Source organism: Nipponia nippon, unplaced genomic scaffold, assembly GCF_047370975.1.
Source record: "Nipponia nippon isolate SJK-2023a ecotype South Korea unplaced genomic scaffold, ASM4737097v1 scaffold_4, whole genome shotgun sequence".
NCBI classification, from domain to species: domain Eukaryota; kingdom Metazoa; phylum Chordata; class Aves; order Pelecaniformes; family Threskiornithidae; genus Nipponia; species Nipponia nippon.
The window spans coordinates 59487525-59514870 of record NW_028262358.1 but is presented as its reverse complement, the minus strand read 5'-3'; the positions used below and the strand labels follow the sequence as shown (position 1 = coordinate 59514870).

The window sequence follows — 27346 nt, the reverse complement described above, 5'->3', positions numbered from 1 at the left end:
CCTAGATGTTTTATCTTAGCTCAGTATTTAACTGCAAATTGCATTATAGATAATGCATCTTCTGAAATTGAATGAGAAATGCAAGCACCAGTCAATGCAAACAACTTTCACAACTTACACTGAAAGAGCACTTAGCTGTGGACAGAACTGGACAGGAGGTAGAATCACTGAAATTCAGTCTGGGGACTGGGGTTTAAGGCCTTTCAAATGTTACAGGCTTGACTGGAGAAGCACCAGGCAAAACTCAACATCTTAGTTTATGCTGAAAGTCAAACAACGTGGTCCTTCAGATCATAAAAGGTGTGCGTCAGCATCATATCACAGGAAGAGAAAATGTACTCTGTGTCCATGCATTGTACATTGAAGTCTGCACTCTTATTTTAGCCCCGAAATTCTGAATTTTGACACTCTTAGTTAAGTTGACACGGCTTATTATTTTTATTTTTTAACTCTTACAGCCTCATTCCCGTAGTGAGAGCGAAACAAATGTCAGCAGTATATATAATTATAAAACAACTTGGAGTAAAAAAAATCCTGTACATATAGACTGATGAATTCTTTTTCTTTCTGTCAACCAATGGGCATTTATTTTGCCTCCACCTTCCTCGCTACTCAGACCTGCTCTAAGCACACATCTGTGCTCCATTTGTGAAGCACATGAACTAAGTTAGTTAACATTATTTGACCTGCTGTTTTTGTCAACACTGTCTTTATACATCTCTAGTTTGATGTGAAAAAAAAAGAAAAACAGAACTAAAAGAGACGGTTCTCGTAGAAAGAGTTCATATTTGCAGGGGGTATTTGCATATATGGCACTCAGCTCTGCTTTTAATCAGATTCCAAATAAAAAAAGCACAAAGGAAGATATCAAGGTGGAATAGAGATTACTTAACCAAGGGAACTCCCTTCCTCTTTCTTATCATATGCATTAAGATCATTATTTCATTTTGAGACGCAAAAGCTGCGTTGCCCCTAGTTTCCATTTGCTTTGAGTCTTGGACAAACATGTCTGGATTTACACGTGTGGTATAATCTCCACAAATTCAGTATGTCATGAACTTCATCCGTCATGTTATACATTTTTAAACAATGCTTTCTGACATGATTGTTCTCATTCAATAGATTCAGAAAACTCTCAGTGCTTTTTCTATTTGTTTATTTTTGTTGGTAAGACCAATAATTCATTGTGGATTTCAGTTACAGAGACGATTAGCATAGATTTTCCTTCCCTGATCACATGCATGTTTATACCTGCCTTTACTTTGAGTAATATTTTATCTATATTTTACCTATCACTAAGTCTTGCCTTCCCCATCCATTGCAAATAATTTCTCAATCTCAGCGTACTCAACATGTAAATGCCAAATTACGTTTTGTTTCAGTCCAAAAGAAGATTTTACTGTGCGCTTTGCATCACTCCCTGTGAAAGTTTCCTGTGGAAGAAGAGTGAAGAATATGTTAGCAGAGTTGTTACTAAGACAGCTGTCATGGGAACTGAAAGCAAACTGGCCTCGGGACTTTTCAGAATTTTTGCTGAGGAGAAGAAACATATTCATAATCTTCCTTTAAGCTTTTCTCTCTTTTTATGATGGGTAAGAACAAACCAGATAAAAGCCTGAAGTCTTGTCTGCTTCTTTTTCCTTCTTACCAAATTTTAAAATAATCCTTCATAAACTTCACTATATGTACATTTCTTCATAACCTAGCATGTCCCCCTAGGGCTCCACGATGATCAATCAGAGGGTCAGGTAATCCCAAGGAATACCTGGGGGTGCAGCTGGAAAATAAAATGAATGCAAAGATAAGGGTCTTCCAGCATGTAACCGTCGGATCATTTAATGAGGTTTATTTCCAGGCCTGAACCCACCTAACCATTTGTTAGTACAAAATAAACTTGTGGAAACCCACGCTTACTAGGAAAAAACATTAACTGAATTTGGCAGCAGCTTCTCATTTAGGAACAACCAAAAATGAGGCACAAGCTTTGCGCTCTTTTACCACGTACATCCCCTTCAGAAGAAACCCAGAGAAAGCCAACAGTGCTTTGTCAACAGGTGCTGGTCCACTGTGACCCGAATTCATTGGGGTTTTCAATAAGCTCAGCGTGGGTTGCGGGGAAGCAGCTCTCAGTGCAGACGGAACTAGAACTCTCCAGGTCCTTGGCCACTCTTCCTGAAGTCTGACATTTCAGGAATTATAGTGTCAAAATTTCAGAAACTGCAATGGGGAATAAGCTGCCTATTCAGTCATGCACAATGAAAAAGAAGCTATTGTCAATAATAACTATATGGTTCTTTTTCCTCCTACAGCCCTTCCAATTGACAAAGAAAATGACCTTCTTGACTGTCCTAGATGAGAGCAAGTCTCGTTAAATCTACACAACGCATCTCAGAACATAGCATCCTTTCCTTTAACTACCCCCCTGAATGTCCTTTCTTTTAACTACTATACTAAATGCACAATCTATGAGTTGTCAAGAGGACAGTTAGCTTCTATAGATTTCCAGTTAGTAAAAAAGCCATGGAGTAAAACTGCAAATTAACCAGCAGAGATGCTGCAAAACTCTTCCAAAAAACATCCTAATCAAAAATCCTAAACTTGGATGAAGCTTTCTATATGGAGAAACAAGGAGTTCAAGGCTGCCTCTGTTTTTAGGGCACAAGATTCCATGTTTCCCCATTCTGGGACCACCCGGCTTAGGAAGTTTTATGTTGACTAAAAATTGGCTGGCACCAAGCCTGTTAAGCAAAAGCTATTTTATAGCGATAGGACTTGCTTGAGCAAATTCTGGCAAATACTTGGAATTCATAAAGGTTTTACATCAAGTTGGAATGTTATTACACATTAAAGTAGAACAGGAAAATTAAATGGGTCTCCTCTTTAAAAGAGGGAAGGCAGGCTTGATGAGGATGACAACACACAGTTTGGTTAGGGGTCAGTAAGGTACAGGAACTGCTACAGAGAAGAAAACAGAAACTGGGTTCTGCTACTGACCTGCTGAGCAATCGAGATCCTTTCATCACCTCCTCTGCCTTAGTAATTCCTGTAAATTGTTAGTAATGCTGTCCTCTTAATAAAGCAGGTTAAGAGTAAGTGCTGGATCAGAGCAGATCTTAATCCTGTAACATAAAGGCTTCATTTTGATTTGGGCCTTATGCTTAATTGCGAGGTCTGACCGAAGATGTTGTAGTTAGGGTGGCTATAAAAGCTCTCTCTTGCTTAGCTAATGCCTAAAACAAGTAACCAAGTTCCGTAGATTTTTCATGTGAAAATTTCGCCAGCTTCTACATTTATATCTGGTATTTTTTACATTTGTATTTCTGCCCCAGGCTGTCTTGATGGGGGCTGATTGCTTTGCGCCCATTTCATGCCTGCTCTGATCTTCCCTCACCCACACTCCAAAGGGGATTCAGTCTGTAAGCATTCACAGATGATGCTTAGCAGTATTACACATGGTGCCCATGCTCCAAAAATTCAATATGCTGACTGTCAGGACACTCTCAGGAAAACCAGGGAACTGCGGGCTTTCATCCCCCCTTTGGTGGAGAGGGGAGCTAGACTGGTTGTACTGCATTTGCAAAGGATGAGCAGGCTTCTGTATAAAAGGGAAGAAAGGGTTGGCATTATATACCGTCCTATCCGTTTGTGGGGGAGGTGGGGAGAGAAACGTAAAGAGCTCAGGGACCCAGCGATAGAAGACAGTTTCTCACTGTGACAGAGACACCTTGCTACCCCACCTAACTCGGTGTTTATTATAAGGCACCGTGCTCTGCAGCCAAGGGGGTTTGAAAACACACCTAGCAGAAGGCAAAACCCCAAGAAGGGTCTCTAACATACGCTCCAAGCTGGCAAGTGTTCTGATTCCTTCCACAGAAGATGATTCTGCCTGTGTAAGCTCAGCATATTCGTGATGGTTGGTTTTGGGTGGAGTGGTGTTGAGTAAGCTGGTAGTTATGGATACCATTGAGGTATCCACCTTTCCTCATGTATTGCAGGAGATTGTGGGAGAATGGCACAAGGTTATGTGCTGTGGCAAACAGGAACCTAAAGATTGTATGGTGCCACACTTAATTATTAGTCACCTAAATTCCTTTCGCCTCTAGGTCTGTGCGGTTAGGAAGCAATAATAAGTGTAAAAAAAAAAATCAGGGCTTTAAGCTTGGATATATAAGTAACACATGGAAACAAATACTTACCTGACTAATTCAAGACATTGAAGAGATTATGATCCATTAAATGAGGCATCACTCTGACATGAACCGCTCCAACATGGAGCCCCAGGGTGATGGTCTCTGAGCCCATGCTCAGCTAGAGCACGGGAAAGGATTTTGGGAATGGAAATCTCCCAGGATGGAAATGGGCTTCCCATTAGATCTGTGCAATACCCTGTTTCTAGGGTATGCAGACACACACACTTGTTTTGGCTTTTCTTTTTCCAGTCATGGGCAAAATCTGGATTTTAAGATTAAGGAATGAAAATATCTCATCTATGTCCTTTTTTTCAGCCCCCCCAAAAATCCACAAATGCCACTTAGGGTTCTGAGTGACAGCTGCAGAAGCTGGGTCCTTACAGCACTCCTTACGTGGAGCAGTCATTCCTTGTGCTCGGCAGTCTACCCAAAACACTGTGATACTCTGGTCTGGTCCATCGCCAGTATCATCCCACTGAATAAGGCAGGAATCCCAGCGTAAACTCATCGCTTAAGAGAAGAGCGCAGAAAGTCTCCTCATAGATCATATGTTATTAAATTAACCGGATCCAAGTAAATCTCAGTGGAATTGTTCCATCTGAAAATGGAGGCCATGTTTGTTTCCCGAAGATGTTTGATCCCATGGCCCTTTCCTTAGAAGCTGTTGAGCTTAGGCTATTCTTTCTCACCTGCTGTTGCAAGCTGCCACACCCATGGCTCCGTTTTGATGGTAAAGCCTCCTGTAATCCCCAAGGATCATGAAACAGGAAAGGAGTACCACTGTGAATTCTCTCAGCCTCCGACTCGGCTCCCCTCTCCTCTCTCTCACAGACCTGATGCAGTAACGATTCTTTTATTTTAATGTGGCACTACCACTTGCTGGCTAGCGGACTCTGTGAGGGGAGACACCCTTTGGATCTTCTCCAATGCAGGAACTGTATTGCGAGGGCTGGCCTTTTTGTTACCATCCCTTGGTATTTCCCAGGCTCTCTTCTGCCCTATATATTTTCTACTGAGTGGGTTGCTTTTCGCCTTGTTCTGTGCCTCCCTGTTCCCGTCCTATGCCCTTTCTGACCAAGCAGCCAGCCGCTGCTTGAAGCGGGGATGTTGCAGACAGCAGCCTGGGTACAGGCTGCGCGATTTCCTTAACCTTACAGCTTATGTGCCATTGCCAGCACAGCGGAAGAGCTGTGTCCTACAGGCCGTTGCCCATGACTGTGTAAATACAACGTGCGAGCAGATGCTGCGAGAGGCCAGCAGCTCCTGCAGAGCCGGCGGGCGCTTTATCTGCCGGAGTGCGTTCATGGATGAGGAGGGAGAAGGAACGAGGGGCAGAGACATCTTTGTATGCCTGTAAGGCAGGCTGCTTGCACGACCTTCTTTGCTCCTGATGAAAGATGGGGGCCAATGGACGCATACCCTTTGCTTTCTAGTTTCTGAGCTTAGATGGATTTTCAAACTTTTCTCTCTTGCTGCCGTTGCTGAGAATGTGCTTTAACCCACAAAGCAATCCCGTGCTAAGTAATCGTATCTCCCGACTTTGGACTTCAGGCAACACAGCGACTACTGACTATTCCAGACTGGCAGTAAAACAGAAGCAGCGCCAGTGCCCATCGTTACGAGCAGCAGTAACTCATTCCCCTTTCCCGGGAGCCCGGGCTGGAGGCAGGGGCAGCAGGCGGCTCGGCGAGCCCATGCACGGCAGCCCCCCGCCCCCCGACTCCCCTCCCTCCCCGAGCCGCCGCCGGCTCGGGAAGCGCCGTCCCCGCCGGGCCGCCCCGGGCAGGTGCGGGCGCGGCGGCGGGGCTCGCGGCGGCGGCCATGTTGCGCTGGGCAGGGCGGCGGAGCGCGGCGGCGCCGGCGGCGAAGGTCCCCCCGCGGGGGGTCTTGGGTGGGGGGCACGGAGAACAAGGCGACGCCAGGAGGCCCCGCCACCGCTCGGCCGTGTCCGGCGGGTCGCCGGGGCGGTGCTGCCCCCGCCCACCGGCACCTGTTGCCCGACGGTTGGCGGGCGGCACCGCCCGCCTCTGACCCCGCGGGGGCTGGGGAGGGGGGGGTGGGGGGGGTGGGCTGGAGGCTGCGGACCCGGGTCCCCCCTGCGCCCCGGGGGCGCCGGAGCGAGGTGCCCGACGGCGGGGCGAGGCCGGTCCCGCGATCGGAGAGCGCCGGGGGGGAGCGGCGGGTAATGGCCGGCGGGCGTGAGTCACCGCTGCGGCCCCACCTGCGTACTTAACCGCCGCCGGGCGGCCGGCGCCGCACTCGTGGGCTGCGCTGCCGCCGTGGCTGGGAGCGGCTCCTTCGTCCTCCTCCTCACGGGGCGCTCGGCTCAGGCGAGGCAGCTGCTGCATGAACGTTTGTCTTGGGAGTAGGAGAAGCACCAGCCGCCCTCAGAATGCCGAAGCCGGTAAGCGGGGCGCGGCGGGAGGGGAGCGCTCTGCGGGGCCGCACCGGGGCCCGCCCGGCGCTGGCCGTCGGGGGCAGCCCGAGCCCGGGCGCCTGACGGGGCGCTCGCCTCCGGGTGCCGCGGCGTGGGCTTCTCCCGGGGCCCTGCCGCCTCCGCGCGGGAAGGGCTGAGCCCCCGTGCCGGGACGGGGCTTTTCGGCTCGGGCACCCGCAGAAGTTCTCGGCGGTGCGAGGAGGCGCCCCCCCGGTTGGCACAGGCGCGAACAGAACCGAATGAGCGGCTACTGTAAGCGGGAGGAATAACGCGAGCGGCTTGGCTTAAGGCTTTGCGTGCGCCCTCCGGAGCGGCGCGGAGCTGCGACCGGCGGCGGGCGGGACGGGGGCGGTGGGGCGGGCGGGGGGCTCGCCCTGCCTCGCCTCCCCTCCGCCGCGGGGAGAGGGGGACGGAGCCTCGGGCGCCCTGCGGGGGGGGGGGGGGGGGCGGACGGTGGCTCACGCCGTCGTCTGCAGCGCTCCCGTGCCAGGAACAGACCGAGCTCCCGAGCAGCGCTGGGGAGAAGAGATTTTATGACACTCCCACTTAACGAGAGATGGCAAAACCGTACTGGCTTCCAGTTAGTATTTGCGTGGCCTATGCATTTATCTACAGGAAGCGTGTATTCCTCCGTAAACACAGGAGAAACTTCTTTCCCCCTTGTTTTGTGATGTAAAAACTAAGTGCCAGGGACTCTTAATGCAGTTCTCCGCAGTAGTCTTTAACGGACATTATAAAAAAACCCGTTTCTTCTTTTTGTATCCATTTTTTTTAATTGAACAAACTTGGCTGTCTTCAAGCCTGTCTGTCTCTTTCATCCCTCATTTTTTTCTTGACCCCCCTCTCGATTTTCTAGTGGTTTTTTTTACTTGTTTTGTTTTAAAATCTACTATTCTGCTAGTTAGAAACAACAATTCCCTTGAGGAACTAACCGCCTAATGCAAAGCTTTGAGCAGTCATTGGAGCAGACGCACTTTTGAACTCTGAAGAGCATAATCAGAACAGATTGTTGTTGCTATGTATTTTCAATAGAGGCAATATTTCTTAAAATGCAGTGCAGTGAAGGACTTGCGTGAGTATTGGCTACATACACCCTGTGAAATAGGAGTAAACAAGCTTATCTTCATGGTAATAAGCAATTGATGTTTTACCACCATAACATTAAAGTTAGTTTAACTTATCTTTTCGTTTTGGTTGTGGTCCCCCCCCCCCCCCCCCCCCCCCCCAAGAAAAGGAGTACTTAGGTTAACTTATGTTGCAGTTCCTGTAAACCTACAAAAAATTGCGCTTGATCCTTTTAAGAACTGCTAAATCTTCAGTCTCCCTGGGTGTATTTCATCAGTAGGAGGTGATATATTACTGCATATAAAAACATACTGAAAAGACCCTTCTGTAAGTGGGGGATAAAATATATAATTTACAAAGCATGGATATAAAAAAGTTGTCTGTGAATAATCTCTCTCTGTGCCTTATTAGCCGTCTGCTAATTACAGAGTGCTTTCTTGAAATATCCTGTTCAGAATAATCTGAAATCCTGGTTTAGGACTAAGTCATACTGGAAGCCATGGATAGGTGTGGAAAAACTCTTTAATCTCTTAAAAAAAAAAAAAAAAATTACAGCCATGTTCATCCTTTTACCTGGCATGGCTATGTTCATATTCCCTCATAGATGGTGATTTTTTGTTTGTTTGTTTGTTTCTTGGCTGACTAGCCAGTGAATGACAAAGGTGGATGGTGTAAACCACCTTCTGCTGGGGAAGGACAGTTGCACTCTAATGATTTCTGAGACATGACCTGCTGGCTGGGATTTATGGACAAGACTCTGTGTCAGTAGTTTGTACAATATAAGGAATTTTTTTGAATCTGCTGTTCAGTAAGGCTAACTGCCACCTTACTGTAAACAAAAAGAGGAATTTTGCAGAGGTTATTTTAATAAAACACACTGTTTGGTCTGACTGCTTCAGACTGAGACTGGATTTGGATCCTTCCCAACCCAGCTCATTTGGTCTTAATACAGCTAAATAGGATTCCTGTCAGTTTGCAGGGAGCGAGGATGTAAAGCTGTCACTCCAGAGGCAGAACTGTGCTCAGGATGAACACAACAGCAGCCTTTGGCACGCGTGAGGAATGATTGTATAAACTCTTGGGACACACAGGGAGGCAGTTTTAGTTTCTGGTGTTTATTTGACATGGGTACTAAATATTTATTACCTACAGTTGTTTGCATGTGTCTTGTCTGCTTGGCGTGGGTACGTATGATGTTGCTTGGCAGACTTCGTGCTGCTGTGGGTGAAGTTTGACAAACTGGTCATCAGTTGTCATCTTATCTTTACTTGTGAACAAAAGCAAAATTTTGGCACCGTCCTCCCCCCCCAAAACCCACTAAGTTAAACCTTTATATGAAGCTTTTGTTTTAGCAAAAATACGCAAGCACACGCAAAGCTTACAGATAGTGTTTGGAATTTATTCTTTCACAATAAACAAATAGTAAGTCCATCAACACTAGAACATTAGTGATTTTGTATTTCTATTGAGTTCCGAAGTGAAGTGCTAGAAAGCCAACTGTATTCCATATTCTGTGGTAACATTTACTCAGAATTAGTTGGATCTGATGCATGTCTACAGGCCTTAAAATAAGTTTTAGCAACAGTCCAGAAAATACTTCTGAAATAATATTTGTTAATATAGGCAAGTGTTAATTTATAATTCAACACAGACATTGTGCCATGCGTAACAGTTACAAAGTAACAAAGCCTCCCTGAGGTAAGCTATAAATGTATAACTTCTTGTACCCAGTGCATAAGCATTTATGGCTGGGAGTTCATCAGCGGTTCAGATAGATAATTTCCATCTAGTCTGTACAAAGGTTCATTAGGTTTCACCAGCGATGAATTATTATGTAAGGAAATGCAAGAGATGTCGTCTTGTCCAAATCTTGCTGTGTTATCTGAAAGCAAGTGAAATGCTAAATAAACTTGTTTGCTCAGCCTTGCCTCTTTTCATTACTGGAGTGTCTGTGTGCTCTCTGTGGTTTTCCTGGATGCACGTTACTAGTTTATTTCTGTTTGACTCACTGAAGGGATGGTGCTTTAGCTGAATTATATCCTTTTGCAGAACAAACCAATCTAATAAACTGTGGCTAGAACAGCACAGCTGCAGGCTAATGAACCTTACTTACAGAAGGAGAAGGAAACGTGATCTCTGTTCTATAGACCTGTTCATTTGATCTGACCTACCAGCATTCTCTGTTACTGTATTGAAGGTGGATTTTTTTGTTTCTTCTTGAGGAAAAAAACTTAAAGCTTCACAAGAAATGAAGTCAGCTTTGCAGCAGAGCATTTGATGTGGTGTCACGCAAGAACTTTTAATACTTGTGTGCGTGTATATAAAACTGTGTAAAGAGAGGTCAGCAGTTAATGCAGTCTAACAGCTTCTGGTGCTAAAGAGAAAAAATACAAATGAATAATATCAAGAGGCATCATTTTTTAATACCTTTACTAATGGCATGTGGTCAGAAAGCTGAGCATACTAATGGAATCTGCTAATGCCATGCTGTTGAGGGGGAGGTATTATAGATGCAGAGGGCCACCATATAAAGGAGATTGAAGGACTGGGGTAAGAAGGTCCCATTGCAATAGTTAAACTTGGAGAGGTGGGGGAAGAAGGTTCCTCGCTATATAGGATAGAAGGATATGGATTAATCAGTGGTAAGATGGCTGTCTTGTCCATATCGTGCAATGTGTAGGGTTTCTCTAACAGAAAGCATTAATAGAAGGTGCTAGTGAGATCTTCCCTTGAATACAGGTTGCACTTATCTGTGTCCAGGAGAGACAAATACAAAGCAGAACCTAGAGAAGGGTTTTGGGATACTAGAGGCAGAAAGGCACCTCACAATAAGAGAGTGCCTGGCTACTTTAGCCTGCTAGAATTAAACAAGTTACATCTTCCTTCACCTGTGTAAAATGTAAGGGGTTTAAGTGCCAAAGAGGAGAAAGAACTGCTTTAAGCAGAACTTGTGGTTTAAGAGATTTTTCAACATTAGAGCAGTTAAGTGTGTCTGGTGGGTTTTTTTCCCCCCTCCTTGTTGGTCTTATTAGGAAATTCTTCCAAGACCTAACATCCCTTAAGATAAAGTTTGACAAGGACACAGTTTAGTGCCGCTGCTTGTAGGAGTGCGGAACTGGAACTGATGACTCAAAAGGTTTTTCCCAGCCCTCTTGTTAATAATGTGCCAGTGTGTGCTAGGCATTAAGTAGTTGGACAAGTCCTCCATACCTGTTTGATGTTGAATATACATGAATTCTGAAAAAAAGAACTTGAAGACAGCGTGTAGGTCTTCTGCCAAACCTTTAGCTGTATGTGAGCAGATTATGGCATTAAAATCCAACAAGTTTATGATAAGCCAGCCCAGAGAGATGGAAGTATAGTGACAGGAATTTATTCTAAATACAAATAATTAATATAATTGTTCCCAGATCTTCCCAATTTATTCTTGACTGTGTATCTTCTAGCTACACATAAGCAGTTTTATCTCTGAGCTCTTCACAGTAGATTGCTGTAACTGGACTGAAATAAAAGTATTTTTTCATATCCTTAAGTGCTCATAATTAATTAAAATACTCTTAGTTTATGGATAGCTATAGATTTAGTCAGGAATAAAGTCTCATCCTTTCCTTGTAAGCACCAGTTGCAGTACATCAGATGATACGGTGTATGGTGTGCTTGACACCAGGAGGTGTATACTCTGGTGCAAAATGGAAATGTAAGGAAGCTTCCATTTGCTAAATGTGAGAACTCCCCTCATAGCTGCAAAAGGAAGGTGGAGGGTTCTATTAATAGTAAATTTAGGGAGTAGTTCATAGATAGACTAGAGTTATAAGGGAATGAGCTCACAATTGTGCCAAAAACCTAAATTACTGAATGAGCTGAGTAAGCATTTCTGAGGGCAATTTGTGCTGGGATGTTAGCTGCTGCAGAGAAATCAAGGGTGTTAACTGTTATGTTAGTCACTACTTAAAGAATTTCTTAGCCTCCTTTAAGGGCAGAGGAGGGGAGATAAGCCTTCCTGTTCTTCTCCCTCCCTCCGCCCACATGAACGTCTTCCTCTGTCTACCACAAAACTGCGGTACGTCAGGACTTTTTGAGAATAAGACTTCTTGATGACCGCTGAAGATTCTCGCATCAGTGTCGTTCTTGCTTGGCACTCTGTGTCCAAAGAGCTTTATGCACACTGTAAATCCCATAATCACTTGGTTGACCTTGAAGGAAGGCAATGCTGCCTAAGATCACTGAGCCACACTGTGTTAAGTAATGTGTTTCAGCTGTGTTGTGTGCTTGCTTTGAAGCCTGCTTTCAGCATTAGATAACGTTTAGCCTGTCAGCTGAGAAGTACAGCTCTTTGCAGAAGCAACTGAAGTCTCTGGCTTTTACTGAGCAGTGTACAGGATCCTGTTCCCTAGGAAAGGGAGAAAACTTTTGTTATGTGAGGCTGGAAACAAGGCGTAGCTCAGTGTAACAGCTAACCATATTGCCTCCATATTGCTCATCTGTTCAGATCCAGATTTTTTTTCTCTTTCTAGTTACTACTTCATAGTGGGGAAAAATCACCTGCATTCTCTGCATCTGCTCTTATCTTTGAGAGACCATGAGTAGCAGTTGTGTGCTCAGCTGGGACGGATGAGCACCTGGTACTGTCAGCTGTCAATTGAAATAAAAATCCTGAGTCTAAGAATTAAAATGCAGGACTCTCGTTTTCTAATTGAGTAAGCAAGAGAAACTGTTGCTTGATGACCAAGGACTTGTATTTGGCTACCTACTGTGTAGGCTCAATGGAAGAGGTGCTGGCACCCCTACACGAGGTCTGTAGCCACCTGCTAGCTTTGAGAAGGAAGTATGGAATTGACATATTTAAGAGAGGGTTATTGTGCACGTGCTTCACTCTCCCACTTTCGTGAGCAAGTGCTCTAGCTGTTGTGTAAAACTCGGAGGCGTCACTGTCACCATCTCTTCCTCTATTGGTTTTGTATGAAAATATCCATGTTTGCTCTGGTTGTTCTAACCTCAGTGTCGAACGTGTGTGAGAAAGGCTCCGCTGGGGATGCGAGTGGACATACAGTTGATGAATCTTGAGCAGGCTTATGAAATGGGTCTAGAGCTGGTCAGCTCTGCCAAGAGACTACTGTTGTGCAGATGCAGAGTGCAGATCTGTGAGCTGCCTGCTACCTGAAGAAGCAGAGAATAAAGAATCTCATATTTGTATTGGGGTGCCTGGATTCAGCCTGTGTAGCCCATAGAGGACTACAAAGTCCGTACTGTAGGATCTGGGCTTCAGAGTTCCTTGTGGGAGCTAAGGTTGTTTAACATCTAACTGAATACACTTTAATTATGAAAGCTTAGCTTGCTTAGCTTTTTGTCTTTGTGGACATAAGTGATTACAGAAAGTTCCTGGTGCACAAAGTATGTGGTGTGACTTGGTGGGTGGATTTGCATGATTGATATTTGGTGATCTCAGCGTGGGAGAGAATAGCTCTCCCCTTTAAAAACTGATACAGCTGTGCAGGCAAACTTTTGAAAGTTACTTTTTTTGCCCCCACTGTGCTCTGGGTACACTTCAGGAACCACTGGTGCATATTTATTTGCCATCACACTTTTATAGTGAAGGACCTGTGAAGAATTTCATCCCAGAAGCCCTCAAGCTGTTTTAGGGGTCAGGAAGGGGGTATTTTGCTGATCCTTCTAGTCTTTTCCTGTACGATCTATAACTTCTGAAGAGCAATCTCTTTGCGCTTAGGTGACATTCCAGGACTTGCAATGACCCACCTTTATCTGGGAGCAAATAGTACCTGTTGCATACTGTTTGAAGTACCTTGTTGGGAAGCGTAAGCGTTGTAGCGTATTGGACGTAGATCAGGTTATCAAGCTATCAGAGGTGATCACATCACGTAATCCCACTTATAAATTTTGCAAATGCCGTGTGGTATGTTCCACTGAAGTCCATGAGGTAAAATGAAAGAGCCTGATTATAGAACAGGTAAAACGGAAGGGTGGGGTATCAAATCAGTAAATCCTTCTTTGACAAATGGATTCATATCTAGAACGCAGAATGAACATACATCATTACCAGGCCTTGTGTGACTTGTTACACTGCTATTTCTCCTTAAGTAAATGGAGTTCATGTTCCTTCTGCACTTTGACTTCCATAAGAACACGGCTGGCCTTGCTAGGTCAGGCAGAAAGCCCCTGTAGCCTAATAGTGTATCTCTCATGTTGGCCAAAAGCTGATGCCTGAGGAAGAGTATTTCAAAGATATGTATCATTGCTTTCCTCTGAGCTGCTGAGGTATTGGAGGCTGAAAGTTCCTATATAATGAGTTACTAAATGGATTTCTGTGAACTTGTCCAGTCTCCCCTTGAAACCATGTGAACTCCAGCATCCACAGTATGCTTTAACAAAGGCTGTCCTAGATAACCTTCACGTTGTTTGGAAAGTTATCTACAAAACTCCTTGCTACAGCACTATTTGAAAAACTTTTTTCTTGTTCAGAGTGTTGATGCCTTGTAGTTATTCTATTGGTAGAGCAATGAACATGTGGTCCTTGTCCATCCTGTTCATGTAACTCATGAATTTATATGCTCTTACATCCTAGCCTCAGTTAATTTTCTTCCAAACTGAGAAGTCCTAACCAGCTTAGCTGATCCTTGCATGGAAATTATTCCATGCCTTTGAACATCCTTGAGCTTCTTCCAGTTCACATCTGATAAAAATACTGCTTTGCATCCTGTAATGTCTCCATCTGGGAAGGGTACAGTTGTTGAGAACACTTCTCCAACAGTTGGTTCTTGGCCCCCTTAAACTCTCAGGGTATAATCCTGTGAGACAGTAAGTCATAGACTCTCCTTGTGTTCACACAGCCCACCCTGCTCCAGTATAATGTGCCACTCTTCCACCTCAGAAGGGCAATCACTGTACCTTGTGCTGGTACTGTTCATACAGGGTCTATTGAAAGTGTTGAGAGCTGTGTGCTGACAGGGTGTGGTGTTGCCTGGTCTCCAGGTGAGTATCTGTCACACTTTTGACTCAGAATGGCTCTGGGTTTTCCATGCGCGTTGCTCTCTGGAGCCTATGCCTCTGCATAAGCGTTGGAATAAAAGGAACCAGTGCCGGTGCTCAGATTCGGGGGTAAGCTCTGAGCTATTATAGCTTTTATTTAGATTATTCATGCGTTCAGACCCTGACCCTGTTTGTTGTGACTTGGTAGTGAAGTTCAGCTTTTGCATAAATTGTTGCATGCCTGTTGTTCCCAAATGAAAAAGCCAGACAGAGGTATGAAATGGTGTTTGTGTTCTGGATCAAGACTATAAGATACTCGGTTGTGGTTTTTTTTTTTTTATTTTCCCTTGCAGGGATTGTAGAAGGATCATGTTACTTTATGTAGCTGACTCACATAAATATTGGAGATGTTAAATTGTTTAAAAGACTCTGAAATTATAATAAAACTTGAGATCTTAAGCCTCTCTATCTGCACTTGGCCCCATGCTGGTGTGGTGCCCCATGCTTGGTGATGGAAGACCAAAAAAGATGGTCTGATTCATTCTGGACTGTGAGTGACTTCTTGAGATAAAGCTTATTTGAGGATTGGTAGTGGGGCTTTCTTTAAACTTCATGTGTAAAGCCTTAGTCTTGCCATTATGTTTAATTAGATGCAACAGTCTGTGTATGAAGGAGTTTGATCCAGCGGCCTGTAGCTTCCCTCTGTATTTATCCTTTAGGTACAAAGGACCTATTGTTGCTGCGGTCTGTATTCCTAAATCTATCCTAACATCCTTTGAGGGCAAATGGCTCATCCAAGCAGCGGTGCTGTGCTGAGCCTGCTGCCACTGGCTGTGTGTTCCTTCTTTAAAGAACAGGCTGCTGCTGGTACACAGATATTCCGACAATGCTAACAGAGTATTATACAGCATCAGAGAGTTTTTAAAGTGAATGTTAATGTAGTTCAACAGAACACCATAAACCCTCCTGCCACTTCTTAGCCTTGTCTGGGTTCAAGGTGAACCATTCCTACAGCCCTCAGAGAAAGTAAGAGCAAGTGTTTTGCATGAAAAACATCTGGGCTCCCTAAGTGTATGGGGCTTCATTTAAGGGCAATATCCTGGAGCCTTTCAGGTTTAAACTGCATTGCTTTATGTCTTGTCAGAATGTAGGGTTGTCCCTAGATAATTTTAGTTTTAAAAAATTTGAATTTTAAAATTTTAGATTTTGCTGTTTCACTGAGCAACTAATGTTAAATGTACAGAGATGACCAGAGGTGGAGAATGCTAGAAGTCTGGCTGAGGTCTAGTCCTTTGGGAACCAGGGCCTTCAGAGATGCAGGGTCACCAGCGCTTGCCACACCTGCATGAAATCTTCATGATCTTCTGGCATGCAGAGTGTTATTGCTTCACCTAAGACAAAGAACTGAATTACAGCTACGGCTGCTTCTCAGCTTTTCATGCAGGTGCCTGCTACGCAGTTATTATATGCTGACAGAAGATATATCAGGCTTTGGTTAAGGAAACTGAGATGGGCATGTAATTTAGTATGGCATCTTCTTCTGCACAAATAAACTAAAAAAGTTTGAATTTATGTTCTAAGATTATCTTCATGTTTAATTGTGAGATAGCATGAAACCCTCCTTACAAAGAGTCAAGTGACCTGCCTGCAAAACCAAACTCAGTAGGTTGGCTTTCTTGTGATCTGTTTGTGTAGGCTGGAGGGGAGGGGAAGTTTGTTCTAAAAATTCAACCTGCTTTGCTAAAACTGGAATTTCTGGATGACTCCCTAGATCTGGGTATTCAAGGTTTTCCTGCCCACATGAGCTCCCCCCCCCCATCCAAAAGAGTCTCTAGCTTTTAGATTTCACTTCAAAATTATTCTTGGCTTCGCCTCAAAGTACTTCTCTCTTCAGAAAAACTTCCACAGAAGTTGTTACAAGACTTTCACCTTACACCAGAGCAGCAAATACCAGGGCTCCTATTGCCTTGAGTAAACTTAAGAATTTTCAGTTAAGTATAGCTGACATAGTTGTTGCTCCTTAAGTACTGAGGCTGACTAGCAAAAAAAATATGGTTGTACAAGCTGTTGCATTGAAGTTGACTAGTAGCAAAGGCTAACAACCATGCTGGACAATTTTAAAGTAACTACTAGCTTTCTAGATTATTATATACAACTGTATTTACCCTAAGTGGTATTTCCCCCTCTCATGGGAAGGTGAGCAAGGTTTTAAGGAACAAAGACCAGCCTATTCAACTCTAACTTTACCTGTTGCAGTTGCAGCAGTATCTAACTCTGCTTCATAGACTCGGAGGAATTCCAGTGGAGCATGACTTAATGTTCCCATTTCTTTGCAATGAGGAAGCAATGTTTAACACAATGAGATTTGAAATGGAACACGTCCTTTGATTCGCAGTTGGGTCTTTTTGATTTAACGTGGTATGCTGAGAAACTGGGTCGGTTAAATTGGTGCAATGAGCTTGCCTCGTCAGTCAAGTGTATGCCAGTGAGGCTGTCCCCTATTCATGTTTTGTGAACTGGTGAGACTGTTTTCTCCCTTGTTAGCAAACTGTGTGCTCTGCAGTGTGGAGGGGAACGCTCAGGACTATTTTGCTGTGCTGCCACTGCCCTCTCTGAAATGCTAAGTGTTGGGCAGGTAGTGCAGAACGGATTCTGGCATGGGAGCAAGGGAGGAGCAGCGTGTGGATCATACTGAAAGGCTTTCTTCAGTGTTGTGCTGTACATCTCTTTCCCACTCTCATAGGAATCAGATTCTCACAGAAGAGAAGCTGCAGATTTGTCATTTGCCTTCTCATTTTAGCTTCTTGGAGGTGCTTTAAATCATAAAAATTTAGCACTGGGGAGGACTTGAACCTATGTTGTCTGAAGGCTATGTGGAAGTCATTATATAGTATCCCAATATCTTACCACTCCAGCAATTGTTTCTTTTCCTGTTATCCAGCCTGCAAAATAAGAAGGTTTTTGTGGTGTTTTCCTCCTTGTGCGTTTAAAAGTTGCTGTCTTTTCTGGAAACACTTCATGTTTCAGCTCCCATTTGCAAGAGATCAGTGCCATGCTAACAAATCAACTCCAGTTTGAAACAAAAAAGACCCAAAAAAACCACAACCAACCCAGAAACACCTGACCTGCAGTTTAGTGCAGACTTTCCTTCATTAACTTGCTCCCTTCCAAAAGAAGCATTCAAATTTGTGTGACAGCATTCCAACTGGCAAGTCATCAGGCAAGCAGAACAGAATAGTCACCTTCTGTAATGCTTCCGGTGACAAATACACTCAAGAATGTAATTTTTCCTTCTATGCAATAGCTTCACACCAGGAACTGTGTTTTTCTGGGGATTATAATAGACCACATCCTTGTCTACAGTCCTGCTGTAGCCCATTGTTTGCAAGCCTGTAATTTGTTCATCTCCATCTGCCTCTTGTCCATTCTCACCTCTCCAAGTGTAACACCTGTAATTATTTCTCAGACCTACCAAGATCTTTGAGTTCTAGCCCAGTCCTCCTAAACAGTTTTTTAGTTCTTGACTGGGTGTTGTTTGTGGACTTCTAAGTGTGCTCTGCCCTCCAGGGACCATGAGATTACTTAACTGCATTTTCTTACTCCCTCCACCCCACCACACACATCCCCCTTTCAAGGCCTTGGCCTGCCATGAAAAGGTCGGAATATGTGTCCCTGGAGTCACTCCAGCAAGATGAAGATGCTGAGTCCAGCTGGGAGGGAGGTCATGCTTTGGCAGTCCTGCAGCAGTGAACAGAATTGATGGTTGGCTTGATATTCATGACATTGTCTACTGCTTTGACAGAAGCTACGGAGAATTTAGGTGCACAACTTGTCATTCAGTTATAATTTCACATGGCTCAGATTTGTTGTGTACCTAGTCTATGTCATATGGGACCACATCAAATACGTTACTAGATGACGTCTAATCCATCAGGTAGGTTATTCGGTCAGAGAAGAAATAGAACTGGCTGCAAGTGCGGTGTTCTTGACATAGAATCATAGAATATCTCAAGTTGGAAGGGAGCCGTAAGGATCATCAAGTCCAACTCCCCACTCCTCACTGGACTACCTAAAACTAAACCGTATGACTAAGATGTACAGGTTGGTTTTTATAAGTACTAAGAATAAATTGAATTAATACCTCTCCGGTTTCTTGGGTTATTCAAGCTACTTACCCTCCCAGAGTTATCCTCTCCCCTCCACAGTCTCAGAACCATTAGCTGTTGAGTTCAGTAACTTGCAGAGGACAGAGAAATGCAGACACTGAAGTGTTAGCAGGTCAGCTCTGAGCTCTGGAGCCTCTAGGTTTTTTTCCCCTAATCAAAGTTGAAAATTTTCCCAAAATGGTTTCCAGGAGCTGGGACTACAGTTACTCCACCAGTTAGCACAATATCTTTCTTCGTTGTTGGGCCTGGATCCAACAAGCACTAATGCATGGAAGGTGGAAGAAGAGAGAGCGGTTTCCGTGCCCTTCTGATGTTGCTATGTGAAATTGCTTTTCCTATTACCAGATACGTAATCACTATGCGCGTCTATGAACAGGTCTGGTTGCTAAGGTTGAAATGAGATTACTTCATCCATGAAGATGCATTGCAGCTCAGGGCAAAAAGCTTGTCTGTTATTTATTACAAGTACAATAGTTGTTATTGCTTGTGTGGTGAAAGAGTAGACCTGCAGAAGTGAGGATGCAAGCTTAATACTACTGCTTTCTTAATAGTATTCTTAATACTACTGCTTTCTCTTATTTGTTGTTAAGACTGCCATATTCCTTCAGCACAAGCATGTCCATACGCTATGCGGTCAGCTTGCGTATGTGTAAGACACCTTAACAGGCCTGCATGCTGTTTTTCACAGTATGTGCTGTGCAGGTGCAGTGCTGCAAAATAACCCTTGTCCCCTCTGTGCTACGTGGTCGATCTGCTTCCCTGTGCTAGCTGCTTGCCTGGGATTTCCAGACATCCAGTGACTGAAGGAAGAACGCATGCCTAGCTAGGTTTCTCCATTATCATAGCACTAATTGCCACCACTTGGAAAGATACTTCACCAGCATTTGCACTTGTAAACCTACTATTTAAGAGACTCTGGTCTTTATCCCTCTTTGGAAAGAGGAAGAGAACATTCCTGAGCATTGTCTGAGGCATTTAGAGCTGCATAATGATAGTGATATGCAACACGTTAAGTACTGGTTTGTCTTGTATATATGGGTAAAAGTTGGTATTTACTGCCCTTTATCTTATGGATTCACTGGAAATAAATTGTATGGTATTTTAAATGACTTGCACAACTTCGTGGTTGCACCAAACTATTTTATTATGCAAGTGAACTTAAGGGCTTTTGGATTTCATGCATCAGGATGCAAAATATCCATGATGGCTTACTGTGTGTGTGTGTGTGAGGGCTGTGGGCTTTTTTCCTGTTCCACCTGATGTTTTACAGCAGAGCAGTTAAATATCAGGAGGTGGACGGTCAACTTCAAAGATACCATGTTGCCTGCAACCAGAGACAGATACTGGACCAACAGACTGTAGCTCAAGAATCCGACTTTAGGGAAAAAAACCCTACCTGTGTGTGCACAGTGTCCAACACACCTGGAAACTGCGTTTCAGAGGGGAGGATTGAAGAGGCAGTTGTCTTCAGTTCCTATCTAGGTCTTGGATCTTACAGAGAGAAGAGGAGCTGGTTTGCAATGTGTTGCCTTCTTAAGAGACAATGTTTTCTGAATGTTTTTCAAATGGCACTTTAATTTCCCAAGTTAGATACTGTATGGTGCAGTCTCTGAAAGGCTGCAGTGTCCCATGGATTGGTCTACTGACTTAGCATTAGAAAAGTTGTTGTCTTAACAAAAAAAAACCCAAAAAGTAAGAATAAATGCATGACTTGAGGGCACTGTAAAGCAAGGAAGATCTCATTCTTAATACTGTAACTTCTAGTACAAGAACTTTCCATAGTGTTATGATTATTTAAACTATATTGTGAAGTTCTCTTCAGTTCCATCTGTCATTTTACTTCCACTCTCTTGTTGCAGTTGGAAATGTAGGTAACAGTCTGAAGTCACGGAATTAGTGTTCAGTCGTTCAGTGTAGCAACGTCTTCAGTTTCTGTTCTCTCTTATAATTCATGGAGCTTTTTTTCCTTTTAATGCAAATGGCATTACCTTTTCAACAGCATGTGTTTTCCCTTTTGGAACAAATTTGTTAGCAATTTTATGCATCCTAAGACAGGGGAAGATGAAAACCTCGTGTTCTGTAATGTTTTTGTACATACAAGCAAACCTTCTAAGGCCCTATTCGTCATTGATTTTAATTATGTTCGTCTCAGACATAAAAGTATAATCATGAAATGTTACGGCATCAGCCTATTGAGAAGGAAGTTGCATCTTACTCTCTAGGATTTTTAGCATGCTATGTGCATTTAAAAACTCTTATTTCGTGTATAACAGCCATGTGCTCTACACCCCCTCCAAGCACCTGTGTTCTGAAACAACTAAAAACTGCTTTCTTTTTTGTTATGTCTTCAGTTTTGTCCTGGGATACTGCCAGGGTTTGGTAGGGATCTTACAAATGGCCTGCCTTGCCTACATGGGGTAAGCAGGACTTCACTTGTCAAAGTTGTCTGAACTCTGTTTTGCTCTTTTTGTTGCTGAAAGAAATTAGTTTGAGTCCTTCCCTCTTATTCTCCCTAACAGTATCTTGAATTCATTAGCACCTCGGGTTTTGATTTAATCATCTTGGCACCATGGGGAGTTCCATGTGGTCTGAGCCGAATGCCAAACTTATCTTCTCTCAGCCTAACAGACATCAAGGCTTCTTCAGACTGTCTAAACCAGTGTTTCAAGTGGGTTAAGCTCTGTTTGCCTGCTTCACTACCAGCTTCTCTGTGGCTAAAAGCTTGTGTGGAGTGATTGTAGGACATCTGTTTAGAAACGCTGTTAAAACCATTATGTTGTTCTTGATTTCAAGGCTAAGGTTTGGAGAGAGAAGCAAGAGGACTTGATATGGCAGGAAGGAGACTCAAAGGATTTTCCCAGGCAGTTGTCAACTGACTGAATGGACAGCTGCTTGAGGGCCTGTCTCTTCTTGCTCTGCCTGTCGTGTGGCTAGCAGTTTGTCTGAGGGCACACCGGGGAATTCCTCTGTATCCTGCTGGTCGTTCAGCCCTTTGAGAACACAGGAATCAACCTTTACCACACGCCCCAAGTGTCCTTGAAAGCTTTTGGATAACCAAGCAGTCATGTTCCTGCATGCTTATGGCTTTCAGTGATTGAAGTGGAAAGCAGATGACTTCAATTTTTGGTCTTAATACTAAAGTCATTCTTAAGAGATGTAGCAGGTAGGTGGCTTTAGCACTAAATAGCTCACTATGTAGCTGATCCTTTAGGTAGGGGACTGTATCCAGAAGGGTCTTTTAGGGTTGGTGTAATAGAGAGTATTTCCCTAGACTAGGGAGTTTACCCTTTTTTTTTTTTTTTTTTTTTTTAACTAGCAAATAACTGCTAAGGAGATAAAAGATGAGCGTACTAGTGCTGGCTGGAATTCTGTGCTCAGCCAACAGCCTGCAGGTTTTCTGGTAAGGAGTGGGAAGCACATCCGTTACAAGCTACAGAACTTGAAAGTGATACTTATTTTACACCCACTGTGGTGTTTCAGCTAGAAGTACAAATATCTTGCACAATACAAAACTGCGGATTATGAGCATACGTTTTCTCGAAAGGGGGTAGAAAGGGATTAGAATGTGATTAGGGATTTATTGTTAAGAAGGATTAAGCAACAGGAGCTTTTTAAGGTCACATCTTCAAATTGCAGTCTTGCTGTTCCTGAGAATTTGGTGTCTGAACTTCCCCTCCCTTGCTACACTGGAAACGCTGGGAAACAGTTGGTTCTTAAGGCACAGGAAGAAAGCCTTAAGCATACTGTCATGCTCCAGTATGGATCCCAAATGCTACAGTTGGGAAAAGGAGCTCTTGGAAAACCTTTCTTGCTTGTTCTTTCGTGTTGCTTTTGGAGGATTTTTTTTTTTTTTAAATCCTAATTTAAAGGACATTGCTTTAAAAATACAGCTTGAAAGTGACAGGGCATCTAAGCAGTCATCTTCTCTGGTTCAGTCCTGGGGTTCCATGACTTGGAAACTGCCTTCAGTCATCTTTCTGTAGGAGGGTCCTCTGTCATCTGGGAGAGAGCAACAGGAAGAAACAACTCTATAAAGGCTAAAAGACACTTGATGCCTTCATGTCTCACTAAAAAAGGAATGCAAAATTTTCTAATATATTTGACTAAAACTAGCTGAGGCAACTTGTTTTATTCACAGTTCTGTGTTAACTGTAGCATTGTTTTACCTGACATTTATCCTAGAGTTTAAATATACATAATTAAGTGGCTGGAAAGTGCTGCAGTGTCAAGGTTTTGTAGCAAGTGATTCTATTCCTCTTCTGCCCCTTCCTCTTGTTGCTTCAAATGTGTGCCTCTGTGCTGGGCACCAGTGCTGCAGCTGTAGCAGGCTCTCCTGGTCTGTTAGCTCTGGCTTTCTGTAACGTGACATTTATAAAATGTTGGGAAATTGTCATGAAATCTTATCTGCCTGTAGCTTACCTGTTGTCTGGCCTTGTGTTTACGTGTTCACTTTTTCTTCTCTTTTCTTTAAAATTCCAAGCTACAAATCTAACTTGCTAGTAGAACTATACTACACGATCATCCCAGGTTGGGGTTTTTATTTGTTTGGGGATTGTTGGGTTTTTTGAGACATAGTATAATATTGCAAGAGAGACAGTCTCCAGTAATCAGAACAGTTGGTGATAATCCTTTCCTGATTTGCCATTTTGCTGGTCCTTATGCTAGTCCCTGCAAGCTTAGTTGCTGCTTTTGCCTCCTGATTAACTGCTAATAGACTTTTTCTAGTCATTAAACACTCTTACCTTCTGCTTACAATAGTAACCTCTGTCTTGCAGTCTGCTTCTGCCATTGCAGTAAATCTGGTTATGTTGTTTCTTCACTAACAGCAATAGCTTAGTGAACTCTTGCCCTGTAGTATCATTCAGTACCCATAACTGCTGTTTTTATGTACTGAGTAGATTTATATGAGGGAAGGAATGAATGTTTATCGGGTTAATGCTGATTACTTCGTAGGAATAATCTGCTGCCTTTTGCCTTTGAAACCTCAGATTAATTCCAGCTCTAATATAAATGGAAGTTAAATTATAAGTCTTAAATTTAATTTAGTCATTAGGGCCTTTCATAATCCAAGGGATGGCCTGCAGACAGTTATGCTGTGCACTCACAGGAGCTCTTATTCCAAGGGGGTTTAGGCCTGGAAATGGTCAACTCTAAAATGCCCTCTTGTTTAACCAGAAGCTCAGTCAAATCCTGTGTGGAGTAGGAAAACCTGCAGAGCAGTTTGGATAAGACGGCAGAGTCAGTGCCCCAATTAAGTTTGCTGGTGTGATAACACAAATCTAATTGGGGCTTAAGTGTGTGTATTACAGAGGTTAGGGTAGTGCATCAAAGTGTGGAGACTGTATTGTAAACCAAGTACTATGTTAACACTGAGAAATAGCTGTTAATATATCTTAAACAATGCTTTTTGTTTTTCTCCTTAGATCAATGTTCGAGTTGTTACTGTGGATGCAGAGCTGGAGTTTGCCATCCAGCCAAACACTACAGGCAAACAGCTGTTTGACCAGGTCAGTGAAGGGTTGGTATGGGCTCTTGTTGTTTAAGCTTGGAGTACATTTCAGACTATAGTGTTTTCTTAAGACTGGATTCCAAACCTACCTCTCTTCTCTCCACCTCCTAATCGAAGGGCCCTGGTCTGAACTAAGGTCTCTAAATTCCATCGCAGTAAAAGAAAAAAGCAAAAATCCTTGCAGGTATGGTATGTTTCAGTGAAACCTGTCTTCCTAGCAGTGCTGGGTGATGAAGTGTCACAAGGGATCTAAAATGTCTAGACAGCATAGGTAGCGTGTAAAAATGCACCTCTTGCTTTGAAATACAGCTTAGCTCTTATTTATTTCTTAAATTCTAAAGTTGAAATGTTGTCTTTGTGCATAAAACTCTTCAGAATCAGGTCTTCAGATGGCATAGGCATAGCTGCATTCATTCAGAAGCTGGGCTGGAGGTAGCCACTTGCCACAGGTGTTTGAGTTTGTCAAACTACTGGAAAACTGGAAGAGTTTGTGATTTCTGTGCAGCAACTATAGCAACATGCCTTGTAAGGAGCCCCTGTGCAGCAGGACGGAGCAGAGACTCGCTGGGGTTCCCAGGGAAGTGGAGGGCACGAGTAGCCAAGACTTTCCTCCCTTGCTGTTATTCTTCCTGCTACTGCATTAACAATATACAGGTCTGTTTGGAGATGAACCTACAAAAGTCAGGCAAAGACAACTAAAATAAACAAAGAGCACTCTGTAAAACTTTATTATTCTTTTCTTAAGTAGCTTGCTCTTATAAAACTGAAGCAAGGCCTAGACTTCAGCAGAAAAATTTAACTCACTGTTCTGGAATTTTAAAAAAAAAAAAAAAAGCTTGCTTCTAGCTATTTCTGCTGGAACCCTGAAAACTAAGAAATGATCTATGCAGACTTCGGTTACATGTATTAAGCTGTTTACAAAGTGTTGCAGCAATTCCTTTGCACTTCTCCCCTTGTCCCCTGCTGGCCTTGATAGCAAAGGGTGGTTGAGCTTTAACTCAAGTGGGCAGAACTGGCTAAACAACGTCCATTCCTTCTGAGTTTCTGTTGGTACAATTTCTCATTTCAGTGAGTTAGCTAGAGCTTGCTAGGCCTTATGGCAACTGCGCAGTGAGAAGTACTTTTCAAGGGGAGAGAAAAAAAAACAAAACAAAACAAAAACCAAACCCACCCACAAACAAACAAACAAAAAACCAACCAAACAACAAAAAAAAAAACCCACAAAACCCCAAACCCCTAACAAACAAGAAAACCCCATTTACTGGGTTCTTGGAGGGAGTGAAAGGAAGAAACTAAATTATAATCACTGCAGAACTTCACAGTACAAAATAGAGTACTACAAATTGTGTTTAGCATTAAATCTAACTTTAATTCCCTTTGATTATTACCAAGGTGGGCTAAATGTCAAGTATTCATTGACTGGAAATCTGGTGAAGTGCATATGAAACCTACATTTTTATGGAACCAGCATTTGGTGTTTGACCTGCTATTCACTGCTGATCACCCTTGCATCAGGGAGACTTCCACCCCCACCCACTTCCATGTTAACCCAAAACAGAGAACTTGGGTTTCATCTCTGAGGGTACAAAAATCCAAATGACTGAAAGCCAGGTTTTTAAAAGCAATGCCTTAGATCAGACAGTGTAAGTATGTCTTATGTTCCTTATGACAAGGATTCGATAAAGGCTCCCCCCCCCCCCCCCCCCCCCCCCCCCAATATATTCACTGATGTTTACACATGTTAAGAGTCAGGGTCATCTCTCTGGCAGAAGAGAAACTACTTTCTTGACCTCCAGCTGAGAAGCACAAAATCCTGAGAACATGAAAAAAAGGATGCTTCAGATCCAAGACACTTCTAGCTTGCTGTCTGGGTCATTCTGGACTTCTGAAGACTGCTTGTTGCAGCAGTTACTGCACTATTGGGATAGACTATCGCCTCATGAAGATTTGCTCCTTACATCCTATGGCTCGGGTTTAAAACCTGTGATTGGAAATTCTTATCTGTAGTCCATGCCTTGTTGGAGTGCACATCTGCACATGAAGGGATGACTAAGGTAGAAGTGTGCAGCACAAAACCGGGGAAGGTGAAGACTATGTTTAGCTGCAACTGTTCTGACATCCTCTCTTCACTTCTGCTGTGCAAGCCTTTTCCTAGGCCCTTATCTTGAATGGAGTTTACACTCAGATAAAGCTTATGGAGGTAACAGCTTTTCACAGGTATAGGGAGTGGCCCAATTTGAACTGCAGAACCACTGTGGGGGGGAAAAGGGCATTGAAGAAGCAAGCTATTTTTAAAAACCACAAGGTGATTTCTTGGCCTGGCTGTCAGCTAGCAAAACTGCTCTGGCAGAGCCCTTGTACTTTAGGCTTTGCTAGCGTAAGTGTATCCTGCATGTAAGTGGATTATAGCTCCCTTTTATAGAAAGGGGAAAATACTGGAAACCTGTGAATGTTGAGTTCAGCTCTGCTAAAGCCAAACCTGTGCAGAGTTTACACCGCAGTGGTCCGAGATGTCTCGAGAACCAACTCAGTGGGCTGTCGTGTGCCATCCTGGCCATGAGGAAAACAGATCGAAATGGAGGAGAGTGTGTCACTGACAGTTTCTGGGAGTGAATGCATTTCTGAGTGGAATGGGCAGGCTTCAGATTTGCTGCCCCCTGCATTTGAGGAGCAGGGGGAAGGTGTCTCCCATCTTGAAAATAATGCCTTGGGTCTTAGTTCTTCCTTGTTTTGCTATGGAGGAAGTTTACAAACCATTTCCCAGAATATAGACTAAAACATTCATGTCTTTGTTCTTTGTATTGGAACCCAGATGGTCAAATTGTGAAGTTTAGCTTAATACTTTCTCCTTCCTTGCCTTTAGGTTTTGGGAAGAACTTGAGGGGTCATAACTTCTGCAAGCTTTCTCACTTGATTTATGGAGAAAGTGTACTCTTTTTCTGTTGTAAGAGACATCCAGAGATAATGACCTGATAACTGCTTGATTTATGCAACT

At 43.5% G+C, this 27346-nt stretch overlaps 1 protein-coding gene across 1 annotated transcript in view; it reads left to right on the top strand.

Moving 5' to 3' along the window:
• Window positions 1–6249: 6249 nt before the first annotated feature.
• EZR (ezrin) overlaps window positions 6250–27346 on the top strand; it is a 38651-nt gene continuing 17554 nt past the window's right edge. Inside the window, exons 1-2 of the mRNA XM_087773841.1 lie at window positions 6250–6594; window positions 24266–24349. Of these exons, the coding sequence (XP_087629967.1) occupies window positions 6583–6594; window positions 24266–24349 (96 nt within the window). The 5' untranslated portion in view covers window positions 6250–6582. The remainder of the gene's footprint in view (window positions 6595–24265; window positions 24350–27346) is intronic.